This window comes from Strongylocentrotus purpuratus, unplaced genomic scaffold, assembly GCF_000002235.5.
Source record: "Strongylocentrotus purpuratus isolate Spur 01 unplaced genomic scaffold, Spur_5.0 spur5_scaffold_11, whole genome shotgun sequence".
NCBI classification, from domain to species: Eukaryota; Metazoa; Echinodermata; class Echinoidea; order Camarodonta; family Strongylocentrotidae; genus Strongylocentrotus; species Strongylocentrotus purpuratus.
In genome coordinates, this window is record NW_022145596.1 from 20265467 (window position 1) to 20293105 (window position 27639).

The window sequence follows — 27639 nt, forward strand, 5'->3', positions numbered from 1 at the left end:
CCTTGACCATTGCCTCTTGATTTTACTATTCATAACTATCCATTCTAGGGTTTCTTCGATTGCATAACTTCTTGGAGCTGATTCGTCCCTTGGGAATCGAGGTGTCACATCGACGGATCAACGTCGATACGGTGAACGAGACCCTGGTCGAGCTAAAGGACACCGGGAAACATAGGATCATCTGTGATACTGGACTAGCATTGACGAATACTGTTCTTCGAACTGTAATTATTTATCTTAGCTTTTGCTAATTATATTCATTGCGTTTTGATACGTGGGCACCGGTACTCCGTCATTTTCTCTGGCGAAAATTGCTCTGGGCTTTATTTCGTCAGAAGTTTAGGATTATAGGGCCTAAAATAAAAACTTGTTGTATTGCCCTTTGCGACCGACCCCAATATCTGAAAATCTACGGTCGGCATTTTTGTTTTTAAACCGTTTTTTAGATTTGTTTATATTTGTATATACAACAAGTTTTTATTTTAGGCCTAGTTGGGGTGCAATTGTGTTTTAGGACAGTCTATGGGTTAGGGTTAAGGCTAGGTATAGTGTCGGGCCTACGGTTGAAGTTAGGAATTCTGCGAGTGTAAGAAATTGTCGTACAACCGGATCCAGCTCATTTTCCTAATGGGTACATCATTATATCCTTAATTAAATACCCCTGAATAAATACACTCTTAGGGGAAAAAATATACAATATTATATTCATTCTTAACTTAATCAATTTAATTAAAGCAATCATATTCAACACAAACAACTTTTTGTCATTATATTGTCTAAGTTATACACCTTTTACATATAAAATCGGTGATGTTTAATGAGTTTGCATAAATCCTGAGAAAAACAGTTTTATGATATTAAAATGCGCTACACACAGTGAACGAATTAAACGTTACCCGGTGTGTCTTTGCAAACAAATACATTTACAGGCCATTGTTAAAGTCCTGCTCTAATAATGAAAAATGTAACTTATGCTACGGTCACAAAGGATCATACGAACGATAATTTTGTACGAATCTCCCTGTTTTTCCATTGTCTTTCCGAATTTCCATTGTCTGAAAATCGTTCGTACGGCGTCCGTAGCAGTTCGTAATGGCATTTGTGACAGAGGCTTTAACAATGAACGTACAATGTACCAATAGGTTATAACATGGTCATCATAATGTAATGATATAAAGATTCGCTTTTTTTTTATGTCCTTTTCTTTAATTTTACAGTCCCTGGATTTGGAGATGGTTACTGCTTCCTTTCACATGGTTTATTTAAATTTGGTAAGTCTTCTCATGTTTGTTCATGGTCATTAGGAGTGGAACCGAAAGAGAAAAATTCAAAGACAAAGAAAGAGAGATAGAGAGAGAGACAAAAAGAAAGAGAGAGAACAAAATTTATCGAACCCATAAGTACTTTTTGGTTGTTGGTAAAAAAAAAATTTAAAAAATTGTCGAACATGGGAAAGATATCACATCTCTAACAGAGAGAAAGAGAGAGAGAATAGATCGTTGGTCATATTTTCTTCTTCAATCTCTGGAACCAAATGATAAACGAATAAACAAAAAGTTGACCCCAAATGCCATCAGAAAAAACAAAAACTCTCTTTAGTTATTCAGACAAAAGTTATTATCAACAAACTTTACTTATGGATCAAAACTTCCCGAGAAAGGAATCTGTTCAGCTGCTTTCTATGTACCTTATTTCTCAAAGTGGTGTTATATTCACTGAATCACTAAGCGCACTGTTTTCTCTACAACGAAAAAATTATTACAGAAATTCTAAATATTACTAATAAGTTTAAATATAATGGAAATGACATTGATCCCAGGATCCGAGGACACTGTGGTATACATGTAATAGGAAATGAAATAGCAGACTCCCACGCAAAAGTTGATTTATCAAATAAAATATGAATTAAAATTACATTATCAAAAATAGAACTATAACATCTGAAATAAAACTAATAATTCAACAGAGTCCCAAGGTACTTTGGCAAGAAAGATACTCGGCCCTGAAAGCGCTATTCAGCCATCGGCGACATCTCCATAATAATATACATGGAATTTAGGTGGGGGAAAGGAGCTATGCTCTTTTCGTCTTCGCTTAGGGTTTATCGGATAACCAGTGTCCTTCTCAACATTCTGGAAATTAGAAGACGACATAACCACTTTTGTTTAAATCCTATCTGCACTATATAGTTTGGCCAGGATGGATTGGACCTCCCTGTAAGGTCACTGACAGGTGGTTATTTCATCAACTCAGCTCTCAATTAACATACGAAAAAAGGGGACCATGGGGGAGGCCAATGGTAACCGATTAGGCATTGTTTGCTATAATAATAATATGTTAAAGTCCACTCAAAATTGTATTAAGTTAAACCGAAAATGGAAATTATTTTTGCCCAATTGATCATGAGACCGACAGCCACTGTGCAGCGCCAGATCGACGTTGCTCTATCTAGAGGGCGCAAGTAGCATAAGTGGTGCAGTGGGGCTTTAATGTACGTCTAACTTCTTTCTTTCACAGGACTTTGACACCATCGACACCAGTAACATGTCCTTTGGAGGAATGAACCTAACCGGCTTTTCTCTGATCACGAACAAGAGTAGTGAAGCGTATCAAGATCTCTTCGGTGATTGGTCAGATAAGTTCAGAGACTCTCATCCCACACTTGCGAATTCCAATGTAGGGGTAAGTAGAGTTTTTTGTTGGTAATAAATACATTTCTTAGACTCATGGACGTATCCAGGATTCTCCCTCTCTCTAACAAGAGGGTGGGGGCATAGTTCAGACAAAACTTCAGTCAAGCAAACCAGCCAATTCAAATTCAAATTCAAATGTTATTGATTTCAATCTAAACAAATAGGATCATTCTCAATTTGTTTATACATTGGATAACAAATTTCAAAATTATAGCGTACCATAGATAATTGATTGTAAGAGTAAAGATAACACGAGCAAGGGGGAACAGGGGTGTGTGGGGGTGAGGGGGGGGGGGGTAAAAAAATAGTTTTTAGAAAACTTATGTCACATTTTCTTGCGAAGCATTATAATGTGATAGCAGGAATTTGCGTCTGATCACTGGCACGACTACTGGATGCAACCTTTGACTTGGGGTTTATAAGAATCCAATGTTGAAGTTAAGAATTCGGTTAGTGTAAGGAATGGCCGCGGAGAAATTGTCGCAAGAACAAATGCCGTACAAATTGTACGGCATTTCACGAAGTGACGGTAGTGAGGAAAATCGTAACGCAAAGTGAATGCAATTTTTGCACTACCGTCACTTCGTGAAAACAGCGACACAATGACAATATTGTTATTCAGTGCCACAGCACTAATGCCTTTTGTCAAGGTATTAATCTACATTTGCCGCACTCAACCCAGGTGACGTAAATGGGCACTCGGTAGGAAGAACATTCCATGAATTCTTGAGCGCCTTTTCCTGGTAACTCGACTAAAGCTGGGGGTAATAATATGATTGTAGGGCTCTCAGGGAGAACAGTATTAAAGGTGAAATTCAAAGAAAATCCATTATGTCAACTAATATATCACTAGAAACTGGTAAGCTAACAGATGGCCATCGTACAAGTTTTAGGTCGAACTACATATCGAGTGATTTATAAAAATACAAATACAACCACCTCCATAGCAACTGGGATATACGAGAGATTCGCCGGAAAAATAACGATGTTTTAATGACGTCACTATATGGACCAATACTGCCCAAGCAGACGACATCCCATAAAGAATGAACATAATTGCAAAGCTATTATTTGTCAAATTATAATAAGTTTAGTGTATATTAATGTGATGGCATGTCAAACCATTCAAAAGGGGATATGACCCGATTCTAATAACTAAAATCTTTTGCTTGTAAATACACAGGATAGGGGTTAATTAACAATCAAAGAAACCAGACTTTCAAATTGAAAATCCCCCGGAATGATACTAAGGACGGCATTTGTTCCCTCTTGGAACGCCGAACATACCGCGGTGTGTGCAGCTGAATATACAATGGCGTCTTATTATGTTTACAAGCGACATATTCCTTTATTTTTGTATCGCTGCATTTGTCAACAAAATAAAACCATGCGCGGGGTTAAGAGTGAGGCAATAGATTATACATTTAGCCTGACGGTAGTGAAGTAAGAGAACGAACTCAAGAGAAGATGAAAACACAGGCACTAAACATGTGTGAGAAGTCATGGGACATCGTCTGCTTGTGCAAATCATGTCCATACTGTGATCTCACACATCTCAGCAGCGTTCGGAGAGCTCTTCAGGTGCTATGCCGGGGGCTGTATTTAAGCGTTTTGTAATTTATAATAATCATTACTTCGAATGTTTTCAAGCATTGAATTTTGATAACCTTGTCGAATCAAAGTTTCAACTTTGCAAAAATGAACATAAAATTAGTTATTAAATTCAATGAATATCTACTTTAACACCGATGAGGCTACCCTAGGTAAAGAAGACATATTACTGTTATCACTACAATTATTATAATTATTATTCAATAAACCAGGATTACTGCCACCCGTGTTGAATGGGAAAAAGCAGAAACACTTTATGTATCTAGATATTCACGTTCACGGGGCGTAGGTTATCAGTAATCATATTTTCTGTTTGTTCGTTATTTTAAATCTAATTGTTTGCTTTTGTATCAAAGTACGAGGCCATCCTCGCTCACGACCTCTGCAGAGTAGCCGTATCCGCGGCGCGTTCCATCCACGAAAGCGGCAGGGAGTTACCGCTACCGAGGGTCAATACCTACCACAGGTGTTTTAAACAAGTCAAGGAAGGCACCGAGACTGTTGCTTCAACGGTCGGACCGGAGCTCTTGGACGCCATCAAAAGGGTAAAACAGAAATCTTGATTTTGTATGAACTACAGAGTACATCATTTGGTTTCGGTGACTGGTCCGTTAAGCTAATCTGGGGGTGTTTCATTAAGCTATGCGTAAAGTTACGCATACGAATGACTTTACGAATGAATTGAATATGAAGAGCCAAATGGGATGCCCACAGTTTTTCTGACATTTTAACAAAGTGTGACTGTATTTCCCATAATCTCCATTAAATTGTAGCCCAAAATACACTTTGCATTAAAATGTTTTGTTAATAATGATAAGATTAATCTACATCTGCATATTTCAACTTCAGCTTATGCAATAGGCCACTTTCGTAATGTAACCAAATGTAATGCATAAGTCTTTGTGAAATGCCTTAATACGAATTATTTCATTCACCTGATAATAATAATAATATTTCAATAGAGAGGATCCGAACTGCATACATTAATTGTTGCCAGGTAGGACAAACATTATGGCTTGACCTACCTAGCAACACTTAATATATGCAGTTTGCTCTTTGTCTATTGAAATACTATTATTATTATTGGTGAATTGAATAATTTGTATTGAGGCACTTCACAAACATTATGGCTTGATCTAACTAGCAACACTTATTATGCAGCTTGAATACTATTATTCTTATCAGGTGAATGGAATAATTTGTATTGAGGCACTTCAAAAGACTTATGCATTAAATTTTGGTTCCATTACGAAAATGACCATTAAAAGGATTTGATAATCCCATTTAGGTCTTCATATTCAATTCTTTCGTAAAGTCATGCGTAACTTTACGCACAGCTTTATGGAACACCCCTTTTTGTAAAACAAGATGAATGTTTGTTAAAGGGTAATCAATGGCGGTAAAGAGTATAACTTTTAAAGAATTATGTATGTGTCTCAGTGAGAGTAATGTTAAAATCATGTATATCATAGGTTCATTTACAAGATCGATTTCAAAGAAAATCCATAATATCGCAACCCTTGTAAAACAAAAAGCTGCCTATAAATGTGATGACAACTTGGACTGATTTGGACTCACTTTTTAATATTTCATAGGACACGTTTGTATATGGCTTGGAAAGCAAAATGTAACCGAGGATAAGTGTGATTATGACAAGCTCCGTTTCTGCTTTATTTTGATTGTTCAGACGGCAACGAATCAATTAAGTGGACGAGTTCAATTCGATGGAAACGGATCACGAACCAACTATTCCCTTCAAATAGTCGGACTTCACAATGGAGTTGTGGAGCAGGTAAGATTTGATGAGGGCCCGTTCCATAAAAAAATAAAGAGAAAGTTTGGTTTGGGGGAGAGGTAAAAAACAATTTGTGAGCGTTGTCATTGTTATTTATGCAAGTGTGGAAGAACATCAGAGCCCAAAAATGTTCCCTGGAAAGCATGGCTCTTCAAATGCCTTCATATTCTAAATATGACATGTTACAGCTTTAAAATGTGGGTCTCATGTTTATGCCACATGTTTATGTGGTCCCATATACATCTTTCTGTGTACAAAGCTTGGTACTTTTTACCAAGACTGTGCCAAATTTATTATCAATTTGATGGCTCCACAACCTTGCAGTACACTGCAAGGATCGCTGCCACATCGTTTCTTTCACAATTGTATCGCATGAGCGGGACTCAACTTTATCGTTATAAGCTACTGAAATCGATGCTTTTGATTGGCTATGAACAAGTTTAATGTGGAAATTTGACACTTGCTATTGATAAAACAAATTTGTTAAACGTTTTAACGATATTTCCAGATGCAATTCGAGAAATCTTCCCTTTTACCACTTACTCTTTTTATAACTTTATGTCCATCTGTCCCTTTTCCTGTTCCTTGCGTCGCTCTATATTGCCTTTCCCTTTTCTTCTTCTATACAGTGCGTCCCAGAAAAAACGAAACCGAGAAGTATCGATGTTCTATCATAACTTAATCACAACTATAATTAATGAATGATACATATTTGGAAAGCTTAGAGTCTCCTCTTTCATGTGATGCTACTTAGATAATATTTCACGCATGAGTGATTAAAAGCAATTTGAAGGAAGGAAACCAAAAAGACATTTGGCGGGCGGTATCTGAATTTCGAAGAAAAATTCACATTTCTAGAAAGTTGAGTTTCTGCCCTTTCATATGACACCTCAATCAGGAAAAATGAGCGAGGAATGACAAAGTTCTGTTTGTTTAAAGTAGTGCTTGCATTTCCATAATTTTATTAAACGAATTCGTTTTCACTGGCTGCCTGCCGTATCAATAAACGAAATTAACAAAAGACTTAACTCCGTTTCGTTGACAATCAGCCGTAGACGAGAGTCTTCATGCATGGCTGATTGTCAACGAAACGGAAAGTCTTTTGTCAAATCTGCTTTTTGCTACGGCAGGCACCCAGTGAAAACGAATTCGTTTGTTAAAATTATGAAAATGTAAGGGCTTCTTTAAACAAACAGAACTTTGTTATTCCTGGCTCATTTTTCTTGATTGAGGTATCATATGAAAGAGCAGAAAATGAACTTTCTAGAAATATGAATTTTCATTTGAAATTCAGATACCGCCCGTCAAATTACTTTTTGGTTTCCTTCCTTCAAATTGCTTTTAATCACTCATGCGTGACATATCGTCGCCGTTTTCACGAACCGGCACAAGCCACCGAAATCCCTTCAAAATGTAGTTTTTATTTTTCTTGCATTTTTAGCATAAGTTATCAACAATCTTTCATCTCACCAAATTTCAGCATCCAAAACGCTTTAGTTTTTGAGATATCCATGGTTACACAAATGACAAAAACGAGACACGAGCCAAAAAGCACGATTCATATTTTCACGAACCGGCACGCGCCGTTATAAGTCAATGGGCTGTGCCGGTTCGTGAAAATATCTTTGCGCTTACAAGACCTAGACGACGCGACACAGGCGGTTGTGCCGGTTCGTGAAAATAAAATACGCGCTAAGACAGCGCGAGCGCTTTTGTCTTGCGCGTAAAGTTACATAGGAAAAACGACACAGTGGCTTGTGCCGGTTCGTGAAAATATTTTTGCTACGTAAACAGCAAAATAATATTTTCACGAACCGGCACGAGAGTCCAAAGCTTCGTAATATTAATAATAATTGTCATTATACTTAACAAATGGAATGTATAGAAAATACAGAATATTTTCCTTTCATTGATATGTATTTTGTGATATAAAATTTGACATAAGGCATGTTTCTGGCGAATTCAAAACGGGCTAAACGTAAAACGCGTTTTTCTCAGAATGTACTTATTTCGTTGCGCGTTGGGCTGTGCCGGTTCGTAAAAACGGCGACGATATGCATCACGTGAGTAGCATCAACTGAAAGAGGAGACTCTACGCTTTCCAAATATGTATCATTCGTTAATTATGGTTTCGATTAAGTTGTGATAAAACATCGATACTTCTCGGTTTCGTTTTTTCTGGGACGCACTGTATAGTAACTTATGTATACTTGAAGGAATTTCCTAAACAATAGATATATGAAGAGCTTGATTCCGAAAGGAGCTAAATCCATTTTAATCAAGATTGAGTTTTGTTGATTTCAAATACTTATTTCCTACATGGCAATAAAATGCACTAAATCACTTTCTGAATTTCATCTTGAAAGAAAAAAAATCAGCTACAAAATTATGTTTAATTCCAAATGAGCTAAATCAATGAATACAAATATCTAAAAATTCAGCAAAAATAAAATATACTTGGTAGATTTGTTTAAACCATATACTTTTGGTCAAGGGTATTACCTCTAACATGTATCCAAAGTTGAAGGTGGAAATACCCAACGTGGATTTAGCTCCTTATGGAATTAAACTCTTCATATAAACATGACTTACAGGATGATAACATGATGATATATCTTTCAACACCTTTACCTTTACCTTTTCTCTTTTCTTCCGTTGCTTCCCTCTCTAAATATCTCCCCCCCCCCCCCGACAATACTCCGCTCCAGGTTGGCACATGGAGTCAGAACAACGACCCTCCAATCTACTTCTTCGATAGCGAGACACACGGCCGAAAGGGAAGCCACGACTACGACAACAGAACGTTCATTATTTCATCAGTATTGGTAAGTAGAAAGGTTTGAATACACCGTTTGAAACGTTCCTCTTAGCCTCATCAACACATAAATATTATTTTACAGATTAACTTACATTTGTAATCGTGTTATTTTATTCTATTTTCATTAATGGTCTCATAAAATACGAAATTTGTGCATTCAGAGTATAAAAAAACGAACAAATTATAAATTTGTCGAATTCTCATATTCGTTAAAATTTCCGACTTTGTAAACATTTTTGTAAGGGGGAGGGGCGGGGGGCGTTACTCACAGGCCGCTTACATATGTAACTCCTAATTTATTTTGAATAACCAGCATCATCGTGGAAATGTACACTAAATAATTGTAACAATTTTGCTGTAATTATTTTGATACCATTCATGTGATTTCATCTATTCTTATGTCTCAGCATTTTCGTTGTTGAACCTTCTAATAAATTAAGTCATATTTTGAATATTTTTCGTGTATGTGTATGACCTCAATAAGGTCATTACATATGAAACAATGGGTCAAAACAATACTTGCATATTTGCATGGTAAATATTAACACACAGAATTCAAAATCAAAAATAGATTATGATATAGCTAAAAGAATACGTGTTACTAGAGGGGCCTTTTTTTAAATAATCTCCTTTCTTTTTTTTCTTTAAAACTTTTATGAAGGATGACCCCTTTCTGATGAATGTAACCCTCCCGGATGGAACGAGTCGCTTCGAAGGATTTTGCGTGGATCTACTCAAGAAAATCGTCGAAATCTACCCGTTCAAGTACCGCATACAGCTGGTCAAAGATGGCAACTATGGAACGCTACAGAGAAATGGAAAATGGGATGGGATGATCGGGGAAGTCATGTATGGGGTAAGCCAGTAGTACAAAATGTTTGATATAAGACCGTTCCTTTTTGTTGTGCGTATTTGTTTCTATTTACGTTTCTATTTTTGTAATATTAATTTGTATTCAGTTATTTATTTATTTATTTATTTATTCATTTATTTATTTATTTATTTATTTATTCATTTATTCATTTATTCATTTATTTATTCATTTTTTTATCTATTGATTTTTGTTAATCTGTTTAATATTTTTTTATGTTTTATTATCATTATTAGTAATTTGGGGGAGGGGGATGGGGTGACGGGGGCTATATGGTTATCTCTAAGTCTAAGTTTCCCCTTTGCTTTTCATTATTTCGTGGACGATACAGGGAGTGAGAATTGAATACAGCGAGTGGGGAGGAAAGGGGATTGAATAGGAGGGAATTTAAAGGGAACGAGAGGTCAGATTATTAGAATTATAAATTATAAAGAGAGAGAGAGGGGACAGACAGAGCGACACAGATTATGCGAGTGCCCATAAGTTCGAGCTTCAATTCAACACTTCACTTTTTCATCGTGCTTCCCATGCAGACTGCTGATATATCGGTTGCTCCTCTCACAATCAATACCGACCGGGAGCGCGTGGTCGCCTTCACCAAACCCTACATGAGCTTCGGCATCAGTATCATGGTCAAGAAAAGCAAGGCTCCTCGTCCATCTGGCTTCTCCTTCTTCCAACCCTTCACCAATGAGATATGGATTTGTCTTGCCCTCGCAACGTGTGGTGTGAGCATTATTATGTTTCAGGTGAGATTTGTATTCGTTTAATAATGATTTAGACTCATTTTGTATTTGTATTTATTAACATGTATTTCCTTCTCAACAGTACAACATGAAACACAATGTATATATAAATTATATATGTAACAATTATTTCAACATAGAGTATACAGTAAATAATTCAGATATGAAAGGAGGCGAAAACCCGGAAAGCATAGCTTGAGTTGGGAACGCCTATAATAAGTTAACACAGTTACCGAGAGAACATTATAGATATTATTATGAAAATTAGATATTATTATGAAAATTACATATTATATAACAGAACGTTTGGTCGCTGCATCCCCCCCCCCCAAAAAAAAGAAAAAAAAAAGAAAAAAGACAATGAACAAACAAACTATAAGAGAGGAATGATACCTGGCATCAAAATGCAGAGTCACCTGTTTGAGCAGCCAACTGTATATAAAGACAAAGACAAGATTCATTATTTTGAATTCCTCCCTGAACAGTACTCATCAATGAAACCATGTACTGGTGGAGCCTGCACACACAGACCACTTGACACTAACTGTATCCAGTGGTATTTCCGGGCATCCCTTGAGCGACTTTATATCAAGGTTGTACTAATTCAATCAACATTTATTGTAATCTTTCTGTCCTAGATATGTCGCTTCAGTACCGCGGAGTGGCGAATCGAAACGGATAACTCATCATCTGATGACGTATCCAATGGCAACAGAGCCACAGGGGCAGGCAAGGGTGTGAAATGGACCAACGATTTCTACGTCATGAACAGTTTCTGGTTTGCCTTGGGCGCCCTCATGCAGCAAGGAAGTGACATTTTACCACGGTAAATACATGTAGTCTAGACCCTGTTTCATAAAACCTGATATCAATAACAAGTTACAAGCTATTGTTATAAGCTACTGAAATCCTTGCTTCTGATTGGTTATCAGCAGATTTGTCACTGATTTTTGTCATTTGTCATTGAAAAAAAGCTTTGTGAAATGCCCCCCCCCCCTGATCTACATGATATAGATTGTGATTAAAATTCAACATGTTCAAAACTCAGAAGCATGACCCCTATCCCTACCCCCTCCCCCCAAAAGGAAGTCAAAAATAATAATAACAGCATGCATTTTCAACAACGGAAGGAACAGACAGATCAAAATCTGATCATCCATATTTATCCTAAAATATATTTCCATTAACATTTGAATTTTCATATTATATTGCTTACTACCATTTGCCACAAAAGGGCGGTGTTGTGTTTAAAAAGGAATAAGGGTTCTTGATTAGATACTTTCGTTTATACCTTTCCGAGAAAAAAAATTTTGTCTGTCAATTTTGTTTTATCGAAGTCATGCCTACATACCTTGACATCGGCCGTATTTGTTCAGAAACCATGTATAAAACAATGCCTTGGGTTTTATTAGCATTTCCTTACTGAATACATGCCATTTTTTCTGTACTTCTGTTTAAAAAAAAAAATCATATTTGTATGCGTGGCCCAATAAAACTTTTTCAAGGCAAGCACTCCCTAGACAATTACCACCTGGACAACTTATACCTAGAACAGTTACCCTCCTGATAGCAACCACTGACCATAACAAATGCATCCACAAGATCAAGCCAACTTGTTTGTATTACCCCACTGGTGCTAGCTGTCTGAAGGTAATAGCGCTATATAAGCGGAATATTTCTATTATCATTATTGTCCGATGATATATTTGACCGAAGGTAAGTTGTTCGGAGGTAAGTTGTCCGGGGATATATCTTGGGCATTTGTCCGGGGCAACTTGTCCACAGTGTTCTGTTGTCCTATATCGTTTGCATAACTGTGTACCAATGGTTTACATCTTTTTTTGTCTCTTGAACAACAACATCATAAAGGTCCATTTCTGGTCGCATCATGGGTGGGGTGTGGTGGTTCTTCACCCTCATCATCATCTCCTCTTACACGGCCAACCTTGCTGCGTTCCTCACCACCCAGAGCATGCAGTCTCCCATCAAGTCTGCAGAAGACCTGGCAGCGCAGACCAAGATTCAGTATGGTGTCCACAAGGGTGGTTCCACAGTCGAGTTCTTTAGGGTAAGCAGGCGTGTAAGGCGGGTTGGAGAAGGAGGGGGCGTTGGTGAGGGCTAGGGCTACTGCAGGCCACGCCACTATCCATAATTTTAAAGCTTGCCTTGTGTTGAACAACAGTTGCCTTATATCTAACCTGGAGGGTGTTTCACAAAGATTAAGATCGACTTTAAGTCGGATTTTTTAACTATGGCAGGCCATTTATGCCACTGGTTGCTGTCACCATTGCTCTCTCAATTGATTTCTTAGGATAATATGTTTTCCTTCAATAAAGAATTATCAACAAATGTAAATTCTGTAGATGTGTGACCATGATTTGTACGTCCCTTAAGAAACCAACGCCAGGAATGGTTAGAGGACCTGGTGGTATGAACGATCTTAATCTTTGTGAAACACACGCACCAGCGCGCTGGTGCGTCCTTACATTTTAGCAGAGAGGACGAGGTCTCTTATATCCTATTTGACATGTTGCTGTCGAAAGTGCAGTGAGTGTTTACGAATATTTCCACTTTTTGTTTGAGGCTCTTTCGCTTCGCTTCCTCGTATATGAATAGAAAGGAACGACAAGTTCATTATTTCGACAAAAGGCATCAGCATCGTTGGCAGCTTTATGTACGTACGCCTATTATGGCGAGCTCCCCCTTCCCCACCCACTATCATTCAAGCTTTCAACGTCTTAAAAGCATCGTTTAACAATGTTAAATCTGAGATGCACGGCCTTACATGTTACCATTGTCTGTGATATGGTGTTATATTGAAGCCCTAAACAAAATGCGCTTCAAAATGATCAAGAAGTGCATCAAAAGAGTAAAAATCTTTGAGTGACCGGTTTTATCATACTCGTTTTCCCCAATAGACTGTAGTGTTATGAAAGCCGTTAGGAAAACGCAAAACTTGGTTTTGATTTTCAATCATAAATATCTTGATAATCAGACAGGTGATCGGCTTGTAAAAGTCATGAGGTTTACAATTAAATCCAGAATTTTGTTTAAGAATCTGAGACAAAGTTACCAGATCCCTTTAAATGAAATGGTAGAAAAAGTCATCACAATACCATTGCCTTTAGGACACAAACATGTTTGAATAAAATGCAAATAATTTGTCTGCTTTCCGAAATCCTTAGAAATCCAGCAGCCCGCTATACCGCAAGATGTGGTCTTTCATGGCGAACACCGAGCCGTCTCCCCTGGCGGAGAGTACCGAAGACGGGGTGAGACGCGTCCGGGAGAGCGACGGCAAGTACGCCTACCTGCTCGAGTCCAAGATGAACGAGTATCGAGAGACCCAGAAACCATGTGACACCATGGCCGTAGGGGACCCCATCGGCACGAGTAGCTACGGCATAGCAGTTTCGAAGCACCTTGTTGAATTGCAGTAAGTCAGGCTGGAACGTCAACCAAGGGGTGTGGTATTAAAGTTAACTTAATGTATATCTTACACAAATAGAAATATTAATGATTACATTTCACCTCCGATTTATAAACAAATTCCCGTTTATACATTGCAATATGATATTAAAAATATGCAGTAGTAGTTTGTTTAATGCCCCACTGCACTACTTATAGCTAATTGCGCCCTCTATACAGCCAACAATGCCATAGCGGTGACCTTTGGTCCCCCATGATCCCCTTTTTCTTATGTTAATTGAGAGCTGATTTGATGAAATAACCACTTGTCAGTGACCTTGCAGGGAGGTCTAACCCCTCCTGGCCAAACTAGTACAGATGGACTTTAATTTTTATCTTACACAAATAAAAATATTAATGATTAAATATCACCTGCGATTTAAAAAAAACATATTCCCGTCTATACATTGCAATATGACATTACAAATATGCAGGAGTAGTTTGTTTAAAAAGTCCACATTTATTACGAGGATATCAAATAATTTGTATACATGTATAAAACTCTTTTATGCTAAATTTTTAATTATTAATGAGAATACAAACAGGGCCTAATGAAAAACTACCACCATCGGTGAAAAATGTGATGTACCCTGCCTAAATGTCATAATAAATAAACGTAATAGTGGACCCCTTTCGTAAAAACGGTTTGACGCACGCCTTCCCCCACCTCCCCCGGTGAACCTCAATAAATAAACATGACTTTGTGTCATGATTATCTTGATCAGTTCGTTTATTAAAAAACGACAATGTCCTTCCAATTGTAGCATGAGTAATTCATTCTTTAAACCATAATTACCTCCCTTTCGTTTTTCCATCTGGCTGTATGGGGGTACGTTGCATTGTGCATGTCATTGTACCTCCACCACTCCCGTCATAAAAAAAAGCGATTTAACGTACCGTATTTTGCTCTTGTCATAGAGACAAAGATTGTCCTTTTACTCAAACTTTGGTCTGATCCCCTCCCCCCTCGTCTCGAAACAGGAAGGAATTGACGGTGGCTATCTTGGAGTTGAGAGAAAGAGACACCCTGCGACGGCTGGAAGAGAAATACTGGGTGAATAGATCGCAGTGCGTCAAAGACACCACAGACGCAGTAAGTGTATGCTATATTGACGCAATTGGCGTACACTTTTTAGCTCCATCCGGGAAATCATTATAGGGAAGGGGAGAACAAAATAAATTAAAAGGCAGGTATTCATGTTTAAGGAAAACGTTTTGTTTCTTTCCATATGCCTTTCAAAACTCCTGATTGGTTATTTATTTATTTATTTTTTTGTTTTATATATGTATTTTTTTGATTGTTTTGATTTTTGATTTTTGATTTTTGATTTTTTTTTTTATTGCTTATTGCTATGAAAAAAATTGGCCGATAGACAAGTGGAAAAAGAAAAAAACTGTCCTTTTCCATAATAACCCCCCCCCCCCACATAATTCTACATAGGAGCTGACTGGGGCATAGCATAGGGGGGGGGGGTGGGTGTCTGTCCTGGTTCAAATAAACAATATCCCTTCCAAACAGCAAGGTTTGTATTCGCAAATGAATTTGCAATGAATTATGCAATCACGGATTTGCAGAAGAACAGCCATCGGCTGAAGCAAGTGATCCGTGTTGACATAAAATAAAATGAAATGAAATGAAATGAAATGAAATCTTACTCCAAAAGCGTAAGAGTAATACTTTTTGTCTTCATCACAGACTGAGACACGCGCTTTGAACCTGGACAAACTTGCTGGCGTGTTCTACATCCTCTTGGCAGGCACGGCTGTCGCTCTCCTGGTGTCCATCGTCGATCTCGTCTACCGGTCCAAAGAGCAGGTGCGCAATGAACTCAGCTCGTGTGGGTTCCGAAGGATGTGGCTCAACCTCCGTGCAAGAATTGCACATGTAAGCATGAAATAATGTTCAAAGAGACTTGATATCAATCGCAACTATGTACATAAAGGATAAGAGACTGCAAACTTGCGATTGATAGGAGGACTTACGATTGATTCGGATCAATCGTAACTCTTTGTAAGACGGGGTCCAGGAGTAGAAATTGAAGGTTCATGGTTTTAGAGAAGATAAAAGGGGGCTATCTGACTTCTCTGACTGTGATGAAACCACTCGTCTCATTCATGCAGACTTCTTGAACTTCAATATACATGCAACTGTATGATCAAACTGCTCAAAAGGGAGAACGTTTTAGGGGGAAAAGGGAGATAGTTTTGACGTATCTAAATCTAAAAACACTTAGATGCCCGTTTTGGATAGTTAACTTTTTCATTTTAGAAAGCGCCGATATCGTAGATTATAAACATTGTTAATATCCCTAGTGAGGATCAGGGCCCTCTTAAAAAACAAACTGATACTCAATAACAAGTTACAATATTAGTTATAAGCTACTGAAACTCGTGGCATTTGATTGGCTGATGGCAAATCTGCCATAGAAATTTAGCATTTGTTATTGATAATAAGATTTATGAAATAGGCACCAGGTTCTATACTAACCAAAATATTCTTCTTTCTTTCTCCCCCTCTAACACCTTCCCATACCATCCTACGACTCCTAACATCCTCCGATCATTTGGCTACACCCTCCAACGAATTCGGAAACAGGAGAGATTGGTAGCATCCCTCCGTCGTCGCAGCATGCCTGCTCCCACGAAATCGCCCTCTGACGGCATATCAGAGACAGGCACTGATGAGCTGTCTACCCCCGCCACTGCACAGAAGTCAATCGTGCCCTCAGTGAGTTAAAGGACAACCCCCTTCCCCCCATTCCAGAATTCCGAAACGACATTTCTTCAAGGATGGAAATTTATAGGAAAATATCCATCCAATGTATTTCAAATATTTGTAGGCTCATATACCCACTTAATAGGCCTGTATTTTGATGACTAAAATACTCTTAACAATACATTGTGCCCGTATGCGATAATACTAAAATCCCCCAATACACTCTAACATAAATCTCTGAACAAGATAATCAGAACGACTGTGTTTTGTTGTCCACAAGGAATTTAAGAATCCTTAACAAAGGAGTACAATCCACAAAGGCAATTTCTGTTTGTTTGTTTGTTTGTTTTTGTTGTTTTTTGAGATAGAGGGGGAACTTAAGATTTTATAATTTACTCTCATGAGTAGTAAAAAAATACAAATAAATCTCTTTTCATACGTTGAGGAACAATTGAAATTGCCAAACAAAATGATAATTCGTAGTATATATAGTTTCGACAATTGTTTATCTGCAGTCGTTTGTTTCCCCCTGGATGTCTACAAAAAGTTAACAGTCTGTTAAAGCGATGAATCAGTTGTGATTTAGAAATTAATAGAATACTAATTTAATTCAAGATTATAACTTCATGAAATGAATTCCGAAATTGGTTATGGTTTAAAATAACCAACATAAATAATTACTAGTGATTGTCGACATTACTGCTGTCCAATTTATAGAGATATGAGTTGCAATATGATTCCATTTATCCTCTCAATATTAAACATTCACATTTGATTGTTATATTGATGTAATTTTTGTTTGGATAATAAATTTCAAACTTCAAAACGTTTTTTTTTTTTTTTTTTCTTTCTTTCACTGGGCTCTAGATCGCCTCCGAGGAAGGAAATATGAATAGCGCCCTCAGTAAGAAGAAGTCAGGCAGTGCAGGAAGTGCAGTAACTCATACCGATGTTTGACAATCCAATAACAAAGAAACGACCAAGAAATAAATGGAGAACATGACTGAAGTTATCTCTGACATGCAGACCAACAAAATAATGGCCATGCATGTGTATCATACTTAAATGATTCTCATAGTTCTCACTATCACATTTCTATCAATAACTGCCTAAGCAAAAACTATATATCAATGAAATTAATTTTGTCAATCTTTTTCCCGTTTTTTATAACACAATTAATTAATTATAAAAGGATAAAAAAGTGGACTCTTGATGCTTCATAAAACATTTATTTCAATCACCTAGGTGTAGCTCAATCCGCTATTACAGATCTTTGTTAAGTATACGGGACTTTGCATCTATTTAATTTGACCGTTTGTAGATAATTGTATTGTTTTGCGACGATCTTTAAAGTTATTCAACATAAATATACGTGAACTAGAATAAGAATAAGTATGGTAATTATGAAAATAACGGTGAAGTAACGATAAAGATAATGAATGATGATGATGATGATGGTAATGATGGTAATGATGATGACGGAAATGATGATGATGGAACATTACCTATAATTACACTGTACAAAGTTAAAGTACAAATAACACAGTAGAGCATATGTTCGGTTTTATAAGAAAAACAGTTTATTTCTTATAGATAAAATCACAAGCATTGTATGTAAATTTTGTACATAGTTATATAATATTGACACGATATAGTGTTAGACATGATAATATATTTATTCTAGATATTTATGAATTAAGGCTTAAAAAACCTCATTCCATGCCAAAGTATAAAACGTAAAATGAAAGGGCTAAAATGCACTATCGATATCAAGATGATCCTTAAGAGATCAATAGATATGTCTATCAAACTCTTACACTGTTGTAAATATTCGCTACCGTCTCTCACTTCTTTAAAAAAAGAATGCGTACATTATCGATTATTTGAAGACATTGACTCATAAACGTGAAGTAATATGCCAAGTTGGAAAGTTTTCGGTAGTAAACATGGTAAATTTATGTATTTAACTGGTACTGATGTCATGTACTATTGTTCAAAAAGCAAATGGTGAATAAAGCGAAAAAGGATTATACTCGTAATATATATGTGTAAGTAGTGATGGGGAAATCATAGAAATCAATGTCACGAAGAAAAAAAAATGATGATGCCATAATGGCGATTGATCCGTTTAAAACACGTTTAGCTTTTCAGATTGTATTTTTCCCAAGCGAGCATTATACTTTTCAAGCGATAAGCATTGCAGAAACGTGATACATTTCTTGTTAAAACTATTTCCCCCATATATGCAGAGTTGCCAAGGGCGTTATAAATATAACCCATAAGGGGGGGGGGGGGGGCTTCACAGAATACATCATATTGGGGCAATCCCCTTCTTCTCCCTACTCCCTGCCCGGGTATATTTCCCATATGGGGTAGTAATACTGCATGTCCCTGGTGGTAGTTGTCTTAAATGGAAGTTGCCCTTAGGGTGTATTTTTTGGTGGTAGAATCGAACAGATGATGACCAATTATGCGTTATTTTCCTGTTAACGAAACACGAACATGATGTTGAAATTATACAGACTGCGTATAATTACAAACAAATATATAGACAAGAAACATCGCGTCAGGCATTCCAATTTCCAATAAAGGTATAAATTAGCGTTCCAAAAAGGGGTTTAAAGCTTTTTTAATAGGTGTTTTAGATTACTTTTGATTACAACTGTGATATGAAACGTTTGATTGTATATACCCATTACTTCGTTTGAACTATTTTGACGAGTAATATAATGATATTATTTTGCTTTGTCCTTTATCGGAATACTTCTACTTCTTTATCATGCTGTTTTGCGGATATCAGCGAAAGACAAGATTTTGTGTACATGACTGTCCATGTTTACAGCACATATAAATGCAATCCGAGAGTTTCAAGACTGATTATAATCATGATGATGATGGTGTGGTTACTTGAAATACATGTAGCAAGGTGGATTGTTAAACTGCAATATAAATCATAATTATCACAAATGCGATCATCTTATAAAATATGGATAATCGATACCACTTCAGTCACACCAAAGAATAATTGTCATTTGTAATCATCTTATTTGTCGAGTCCCCACTTTACGAAATTCCTTTGTTCACGTAAACACTACACATGTCGTTTAATTTAAAATATACTTCATCTAGTCATATATGTTATAACATCATAATATGTGTCATATAGTACATAACCCTGATGACGTATCTGATAAAACAAATTCAAAGTGCTGTCTCTCTCCCTCTCTCCCAACATAATATTCTACAAAGCCGTGTAACAAATTGTATGTAACTATTGGTAATACCAAGTAACCATCGTGACAACATTATCATTGAAGGGTTTACATTGATGGAGTGTACACATGGGGACATACAGGTAGTATTAATCACATCTATATGCCTACATTGTAATAGAAAATTTGATGATGAGTAAAAAGGCATTAAGTTTTGCATGAGAAATAAATTTACCTCGAATGAACTGGTTTTCATACAAAAAGCAAAGCGAAGTTGGTTTCAAGCTCAAGAGTTACACATACAAATTATGTTATTATGAGCTTATGAGTGGCGCTTGTAAATAATATATTTGGTATATCAAGATAATTTGTTAAAAATGCATAAACTGCTGTGATATCAAATAAACTTCAGTCTGCAGTAGCTGTTGATCTTACACTCATACATTTGTTCACGATTGGTTCATCCCTATCTGATATATACCTTCTCTTATCCCCATGCAATGTTTTTTTTTTTTTAATATATATCTCTCTCTCTCTCTCTCTTTGTGACTTTTCTCTCACTTTCTCTCTCTCTTATTCACCCCTCCACTTATCTCTCTCTCTTTCTATCTGACTCTTCTCTTTCTATCTGACTCTTCTCTCTCTATTTCTCTCTCCCAGGCTACAACATCCATCACCCCACCACTTATCTCTCTCTCTCTCTCTCTTTCTATCTGACTCTTCTCTTTCTATCTGACTCTTCTCTCTCTATTTCTCTCTCCCAGGCTACAACATCCATCACCCCACCACTTACCTCTCTCTCTCTTTCTCTCTCTCTCTCTCTCTCTTTCTATCTGACTCTTCTCTTTCTATCTGACTCTTCTCTCTCTATTTCTCTCTCCCAGGCTACAACATCCATCACCCCACCACTTATCTCTCCCTCTCTCTCTCTCTCTCTTTCTATCTGACTCTTCTCTTTCTATCTGACTCTTCTCTCTCTATTTCTCTCTCCCAGGCTACAACATCCATCACCCCACCACTTATCTCTCTCTCTCTCTCTCTCTCTTTCTATCTGACTCTTCTCTTTCTATCTTACTCTTCTCTCTCTATTTCTCTCTCTCAGGCTACAACATCCATCACCCCACCACTTATCTCTCTCTCTCTCTCTCTTTCTTTCTATCTGACTCTTCTCTTTCTATCTGACTCTTCTCTCTCTATTTCTCTCTCCCAGGCTACAACATCCATCACCCCACCACTTCTCTCTCTCTCTCTCTCTCTCTCTCTCTCTCTCTCTCTCTTTCTATCTGACTCTTCTCTTTCTATCTGACTCTTCTCTTTCTATCTGACTCTTCTCTCTCTATTTCTCTCTCCCAGGCTACAACATCCATCACCCCACTACTTATCTCTCTCTCTCTCTCTCTTTTGAAAACCCGTCTCCCCTCCACGCCTTTCTTATTTCATTCTCTTTGATTAATGATAATAAGTCGATCACTTACATGAAGTTAGATTTGTCATTGCAATATTGTGGAACAAAATAATTTCAAAAAATAGTAATAGAGATCTAGTGGAAATTATAGAAAAGGCGTGCAAATTATGAACTAAATATGGCAGACAGAGAAAGAGATAAACAGATGGAGCGAGCGAAAGAGAACTTTTAGTGGGATAGAAATAGAAGACTAACACAAAGAAATATTATAACAATGATACAAATGTGTTTTGAAAAGACTTGATAGAAAGTTATTTGGTAAAATTTCGAACGATTAAATTAATACATCTTAGATGAAAACAAAAAAAGCGGGTATTATGACTGCAATAGTATTGCGGTTTACAAAAGAATTCTATTAGCCTACGTTGACATTATTTTGCCTGCAACGTAAAGTTTTAACGAGGAACAGCGCCTCTTACGGGGTCAGAAAAGCTCATTTCGTCTATCGTCCCTGACGTCACGTGACAAATTTCCACCAATCAGATACCACGAGCAAAATATTTCCCGTCATATTTCCAACAGCGTTTGTCGACGTAAACAAATATTATTAAGTCAATGATTCGCCGAGATTAATTTAATCCTTTGAAAAAGAATCAGCTTTCGGTCCTAACTCAGGTCCACTGAAGCTTGTTTAAAAATAAGCAGGACACAAAATTGCAAGGCGCAAAACGCACTTACGTTTATCGATTGTGTCGTATAATTTCATAGTTGGATAAAGCATGTAATACGATGGCACTTCGTAATTGGCTTGGCCGGGTTGTAATTCAATTTACCGTGTTGGATTTGTAGTTTGAAGAGTACCGCCAAGCCAGGTAGCTTTGCCTAAACCCATTGGGACGTAAAATCCTGTTAGGTTGGGGGAAGATAGGATTTTTCGTTATTTTATTTGTCTCCCCCTGGTTTCCCCGGGAGCTGCTAGAGGGTGTAAGGCCATCGTTCGCGTGAAGTGGATGGCCTCACTCAACTTTGACCAACAAAAAATATGAAAAGGTAAATTATTGGTGACTTTGAAGACTTGAGATGAAAAAAGATTTGAAAACAATCCACCCTTGAAATTATTCAATTCGAGAAAAAGTGGACCAAGTTAATTTCTGGCCTGTATGAAAGAAAATTGGGTCAAAGACTTTTAATGTTAATTCCTTGGGACGAAAGAGGGTTAGCGGGAAACCAAATAAAAGTTACTAAAGCTATGAAAAGTGCACCCCTCTCTCTCTCTCTCTCTCTCTCTCTTATTTGCCACTTTCATCTCTCTCTATCTTTTTTTGCCTCTTATATCTCTCTCCCTTTCTCTCTCTATTTGCATCTTTCATTTCACTCTCTCTCTATCTCTCTCTCTGCTTCCAATTCTCTTTACTCTTCTATCTTTCCCTTTCTGTCTTTTTCTCTTTGACATTGTTCGTCTCTGCTCTCCTTCTCTGTCTTAAGCTACCTCTCTCTCCAACTCCCTAATCTACTTCATAACCTTCTACTTCCCTCCTCCTCTTTACACATTCTCCCTGTATATTCCAGCTATTAATATTATATCTCTCTTTTCTCCCTGCCCTCATGTTAATACTTTAACTTTGCACCCATTTTATCTTTTCTCCATTCCTCATTTACCTCTCTCTATTTCACCCAATCTCTCCCTCTCTCTGGTTTACCCCCATGTTTGTTTCTCTACTTCCCTCCGTCTCCCACTTTCCTTTCATTTTGTTCTCCTCTCTATCTTCTTTCACTTTCTTTAGTTCTCTTCCACTTTCCCTTTCCCACAATCGTTGTATCTGTGTTTCTCTCCCATCTTCACCCCTTCGTTGTTTCTCTCTCTCTCTCTCTCTCTCTCTTCCACTCTCTCTCTCTCTCTCTCTCTCTCTCTCTCTATCTCTCTCTCTCAATCTTTCTCTGCTTACCCAATTTTCGCTCTCTTTTACCTGCTCTCCTATATTTCTCTCTCCCTCTTTGTTTCTGCTTCTCCTTTCTTTGTTTCTCTTTCCCCTCACTCTCTTTTAATTTCTTCTGCTTCCCAAACTCTCTTTTTCCGCTCTCCTTCTCTGCCCTATATGTTCTCCTTTGGGATATACCCACCTGCTGACATAGCATTGGCATAGCATAGTCATCCGAATGGACATGAGATGCGAGGAATATAATCTAAATGTAATTGGGAATAAATAGCTGCAAACTACCCAGTTACAAGAGCATTGGTATATTTTTAGGTTGGCACATTTTGTATGCATACATATTACCTTAAAGGTAATACAAAGTTTTGGGAACTTTTGAATATTGGGTGGATAGTGATTCTTTAAATTGTTAATATATTTGGACGCTCCTGTGGATGTATTATAAGTACTAACAAATTTAGGCCCTAAAACACTTCTGCTTCCGAGAAAAAGAAAAATTGAATATACAAATTTACCGGTGCTCCCGGTAAATTTTGATGAATTTCAAATAGCGCCTACGGCCGTACAATGGTACCATGAAAATTTCAGAATATGTTGTTGTGATATATAACTCCCAAACGGGAATAGCTAATCGGTCGATTTTAGCCAAGAAACATTGTTTTATAGCTTAATTAATACCTTGAACTTGAGAGGGAGCTACACAAAATAAAGAGTTTGTTATTTACAATTTCATAACTTTAGACTCGATTTCAACCGCGACAACGATCACTGAATATTGTAGGATCGCATATGCTTCCAATATGTTCATTTGAAAGTTCATGACACTATACCAAAACTTTGTAATATCTTTAATATTGTTAACATGGTAACAGATATTCCACATATCCATATCTGAAACATACACTCATAGGAAGTTTATCATGGGGTCAAGTTCCGAAATACACTCAAGATTAATGCGTACACATCCCAGCGTTTTTTGTCCATCATTGAAATGAAAACAATGATACCGCAAATATTATATGATGTAGAATTTACAATACGGAGTATCCATTATGTTGTTTTTTCTTTAACATGCATTCACATGTTTATGATTTTTTTTCGTATGATAGTATAAAATATCTAACTTGCAATGTAATGTATACTTTAGGCTAAGTGTAATTCATAAGTAGAAAAAAAAAGAAAACCGAGTAATTGCTTCGTTGCTCCGACTATAAAATAACTACACTGTGAAGATATAATGTATCTAATACATGTTACTTATTTAATGCTGATATATGTATTACAACTATTCATTTTTTGACCTATTAGGCAACACGTAGAGATACCCGACCCAATATAATACATTAAATAATAAAAACAAAAACGGGAAGAGAATTCGCGACACTCGGTCGACTGTATTTACATTTCGGATCCTCGGCAACACTCGGATTCTCTTCGGCTTCTTTTTTCGGCGTCTAGTGATGCTCGGGTTGACGTTCGTATAACGCGGTCCGTATGCCGTGTTATTGCGCGCGTTGTTTTGGGCGTTGTTTCGGTGCTGCGGTCTATACGTCAGCGACGTTCGGCGATGACCGCGGTCATTACCGTTGAGAGCGTCCATACCCATGCTGTTCTTCATTTCATCGTCTTCGAGGATGTCGTCTTCGGAATCGACCTGCGAAAGCCGTAGTGCAACCTGAGGGTTGAACTGCTGTAACTGCAGACAATAATAGATTCAAGAGTAGAACATTAGGAAAGACAGCGTGATGTTGAATTATATTGCATTTAACAAGGAAATATCAATAGTCATTTTCGTGTGTGGGGGGAAGCGGGATACTTACGTATCTCATATCAGATCTTAAACCAATTGGTACTGATGAGAGCAAATGTTAAAATATGAATATGAAAGCCTTTAATTCCCCAGGAGACACTATAGCAAATATGAATAAGGTCAATATTACGTGAAGAAAGTGTGTAATTTATTTATATAATTATGTAGAATAGCAGGCGTTTATTTTTTTCTTAAGAAAGGAACTAGCCTATTCTATTTGCATTGCTATCTTAGAATTGAGAAGAAAAAAATCAAAACTAATTGTTTGATTCAGGGCTTTGAGACATAACTTGCTTTATAATTTAATCCACGTATTTCATTTATTTCATAAAACATATTATGTACTCTACAAAAAGCAAAAGTGCAATTTATAGCAATCACTTCTACAAACCTGGTCATATCTTACTTCAGGCGGTTTTTTATTATTGCTGTTCTGCGTGGGGTTGTTCTTGATGCCGTGCGCTTCCTTCACCTTCTTCTTCTGCTCAAGCCAGTAGTTGTAGTTGACGATGGCGTACTCGACCAGGGCCGCGAACACGAAAGAGTAGCAGGTGATGACGTAGATGTCGATTGACTTGACGTAGGAGATCCTGGGCAGCGACTGCCGAACCGCCGTGCTGATGGTGGTCATCGTCAGGACGGTCGTTATACCTGCGGAGTGGTTGGGGGAAGATAAGTTGAGTCGCATCACGAGTATAATTCTACAGTTAAAGATAAGTTGAATTCTGGTCATGCGATTGCATTGTGAAAAAAAAGGTATGGAATGGATCAGAAAAGGTTGATCAACTACATGTAGCATATAAGTATTGGTGTGACTGCAAAGTATAAAAATGATTAGAAATTTAACCCAATCTTGGTAAAGTAACAAGCACTGTTCACAGAAAGATGTATATGGGACTACACATGGTGTCGGGCCCCGACTGACCTTGATTTTCTTATCTTTCTTTGCTCATTACTCAGCCAGTATACATTTTCTACCAAAATTGTTTTGCAAATTACATTTATTTGTAATCTTGAACATTCAGTGTAATTTTCGTTTGATTCTGTGAGAATTCATTTTTTAATTATTTTTTTTACCAGAACTCAAGTTTATCGTTAACCTTTATGAGCCACAGTAGCCCAGTGAAACACTCGCTAATGAGTGACGATCTGCACAAGCAAAAAGAAAACATTAAATTGTAAATATCCAATTAAATATTTAATTTCCCGTACACTTAGGGCTTCAACCCCAGCCACGAATAAATGAGCATATTGTAAGATGTTTCAGAATAGGAGGGGAACAAATTGTAAAAAATCAATGTCACGCCATCCTATAATTAAAAATGCTAATTTTCAGACACATATAATTAACAACACGATTATGATCATAATAGTTAAAACAGTTATAAGTCTAATTTTCTCCGTTATCTTTGTTATCGTTACTGTGATCGCAGAAGTGGTATAAAGACCCAACCACACGGGCAAACAGGATATTCACCCCATGTCTGGACGACAGGACACGTAGACAGTCGCAACGCACTCGATAAAATGACAATAATTGACAAAAGTCGATACCCTTTATAATATCTTTCTATTAATAAAACAGATGATCATCGGATTGTGATGAATACGAAGTCAACGAACTGAAAACTGAAAGAGGAGAGAATGCCATGCCAGACAATCAGATGGAGGAAAAATGAAAGTTAGTCTAGATATGAAGAAGAGGGAGAGAGGATCGAGAGAGGGGTAGGTAGAGTATATCGGGGAGAGAGAGAGAGAGAGAGAGAGAGAGATAGAGAGAGAGAGAGGGGGAATGTAGCTTTAGAGAGAGAGAGAGAGAGAGAGAGAGAGCATTAGAGAGAGAATGAGAGAGAGAGAAAGAGGAGGTAGAATGTTAAAGAAAGATAGAAAGAGAGGGGTATAGCATTAGAGAGAGAGAGAGAGAGAGAGAGAGAGAGAGAGAGAGAAAGAGAGCGGTAGATCACTAGAGAGAGAATGGGAGAGAGGGGTAGGTAGATCATTAGAGAAAGAGAGAGGAGAGAGAGAGAGAGAGAGAGAGAATAAAATAAACAACATACACAAATAAAAGAGAGAGAGAGAGAGAGAGAGAACAAGACAAGGACTGAAATAATACATTGACAGATCATATTCATTACAGCTCATAAAATTGACACATAAATATTGCAATAACTGACTTTTGGCCGAAGCGGCTATCATTACACGCATGGCCAAATGAAATGATATTTCGACTGGATCCGGGCGAACATTAGGCAAGCCAAGCGCAAAAATATGGCCCGCCATTTTTTTTTGATAGAGGTTAGAGAACCTCCGACTAAAGACGTGACAGTAGCCCTATCCTATCAAGGAACTTCTTTCAGACATGACTGAACTGAAGGCCCTTAGGGTTACCTGATTTCCGTAGCTGCCGTTCTTTAATTTCCCGTTTTGCGCCGAGCAGGTGCCAATCGTAATTTTGTGCATATGGGTATTTTGTTTTGTCATACCCCCTATATCGCCTGCCTTCCTCCTCTGTATATCATTTCGATCATCATTACAAGTTTGATGAGGGTATCAACGCGAA

The 27639-nt window shown here is 37.4% G+C and overlaps 2 protein-coding genes across 3 annotated transcripts in view; one reads left to right on the forward strand and one right to left on the reverse strand.

The window, feature by feature from the left end:
- Positions 1–52: 52 nt before the first annotated feature.
- On the forward strand, positions 53–17742 carry LOC115918475 (glutamate receptor 1-like). Its single transcript, XM_030980178.1, has 15 exons — positions 53–224; positions 1218–1271; positions 2518–2682; positions 4661–4849; positions 5992–6096; positions 8808–8924; positions 9579–9773; positions 10322–10537; positions 11173–11360; positions 12404–12614; positions 13720–13970; positions 14984–15095; positions 15699–15887; positions 16599–16730; positions 17586–17742. Exons 2-15 carry the CDS (start codon positions 1233–1235, stop codon positions 17673–17675), a joined length of 2199 nt encoding a protein of 732 aa, XP_030836038.1. The 5' UTR covers positions 53–224; positions 1218–1232; the 3' UTR covers positions 17676–17742.
- A 6597-nt stretch (positions 17743–24339) lies between these two features.
- LOC578555 (gamma-aminobutyric acid receptor subunit beta-2-like) overlaps positions 24340–27639 on the reverse strand; it is a 65125-nt gene continuing 61825 nt past the window's right edge. The window contains exons 8-9 of one of the 2 annotated variants that reach the window (XM_030980873.1): positions 25486–25730; positions 24340–24965 (exon numbers count right to left, since the gene is read on the reverse strand). In XM_030980873.1, the coding sequence (XP_030836733.1) occupies positions 24555–24965; positions 25486–25730 (656 nt within the window). In that variant the 3' untranslated portion in view covers positions 24340–24554. Of the gene's footprint in view, positions 24966–25470; positions 25731–27639 lie in introns of both variants that reach the window. The other variant, XM_011667420.2, reaches the window with a different exon arrangement.

Coding starts and splice junctions, on each gene's coding strand:
- LOC115918475 (XM_030980178.1), top strand. CDS start 1,233: ATGGTTACTGCTTCCTTTCACATGGTTTATTTAAATTTG. Junction 1,272..2,517: donor ACATGGTTTATTTAAATTTG/GTAAGTCTTCTC, acceptor TTTCTTTCACAG/GACTTTGACACCATCGACAC. Junction 12,615..13,719: donor TCTTTAGGGTAAGCAGGCGT/GTAAGGCGGGTT, acceptor CGAAATCCTTAG/AAATCCAGCAGCCCGCTATA.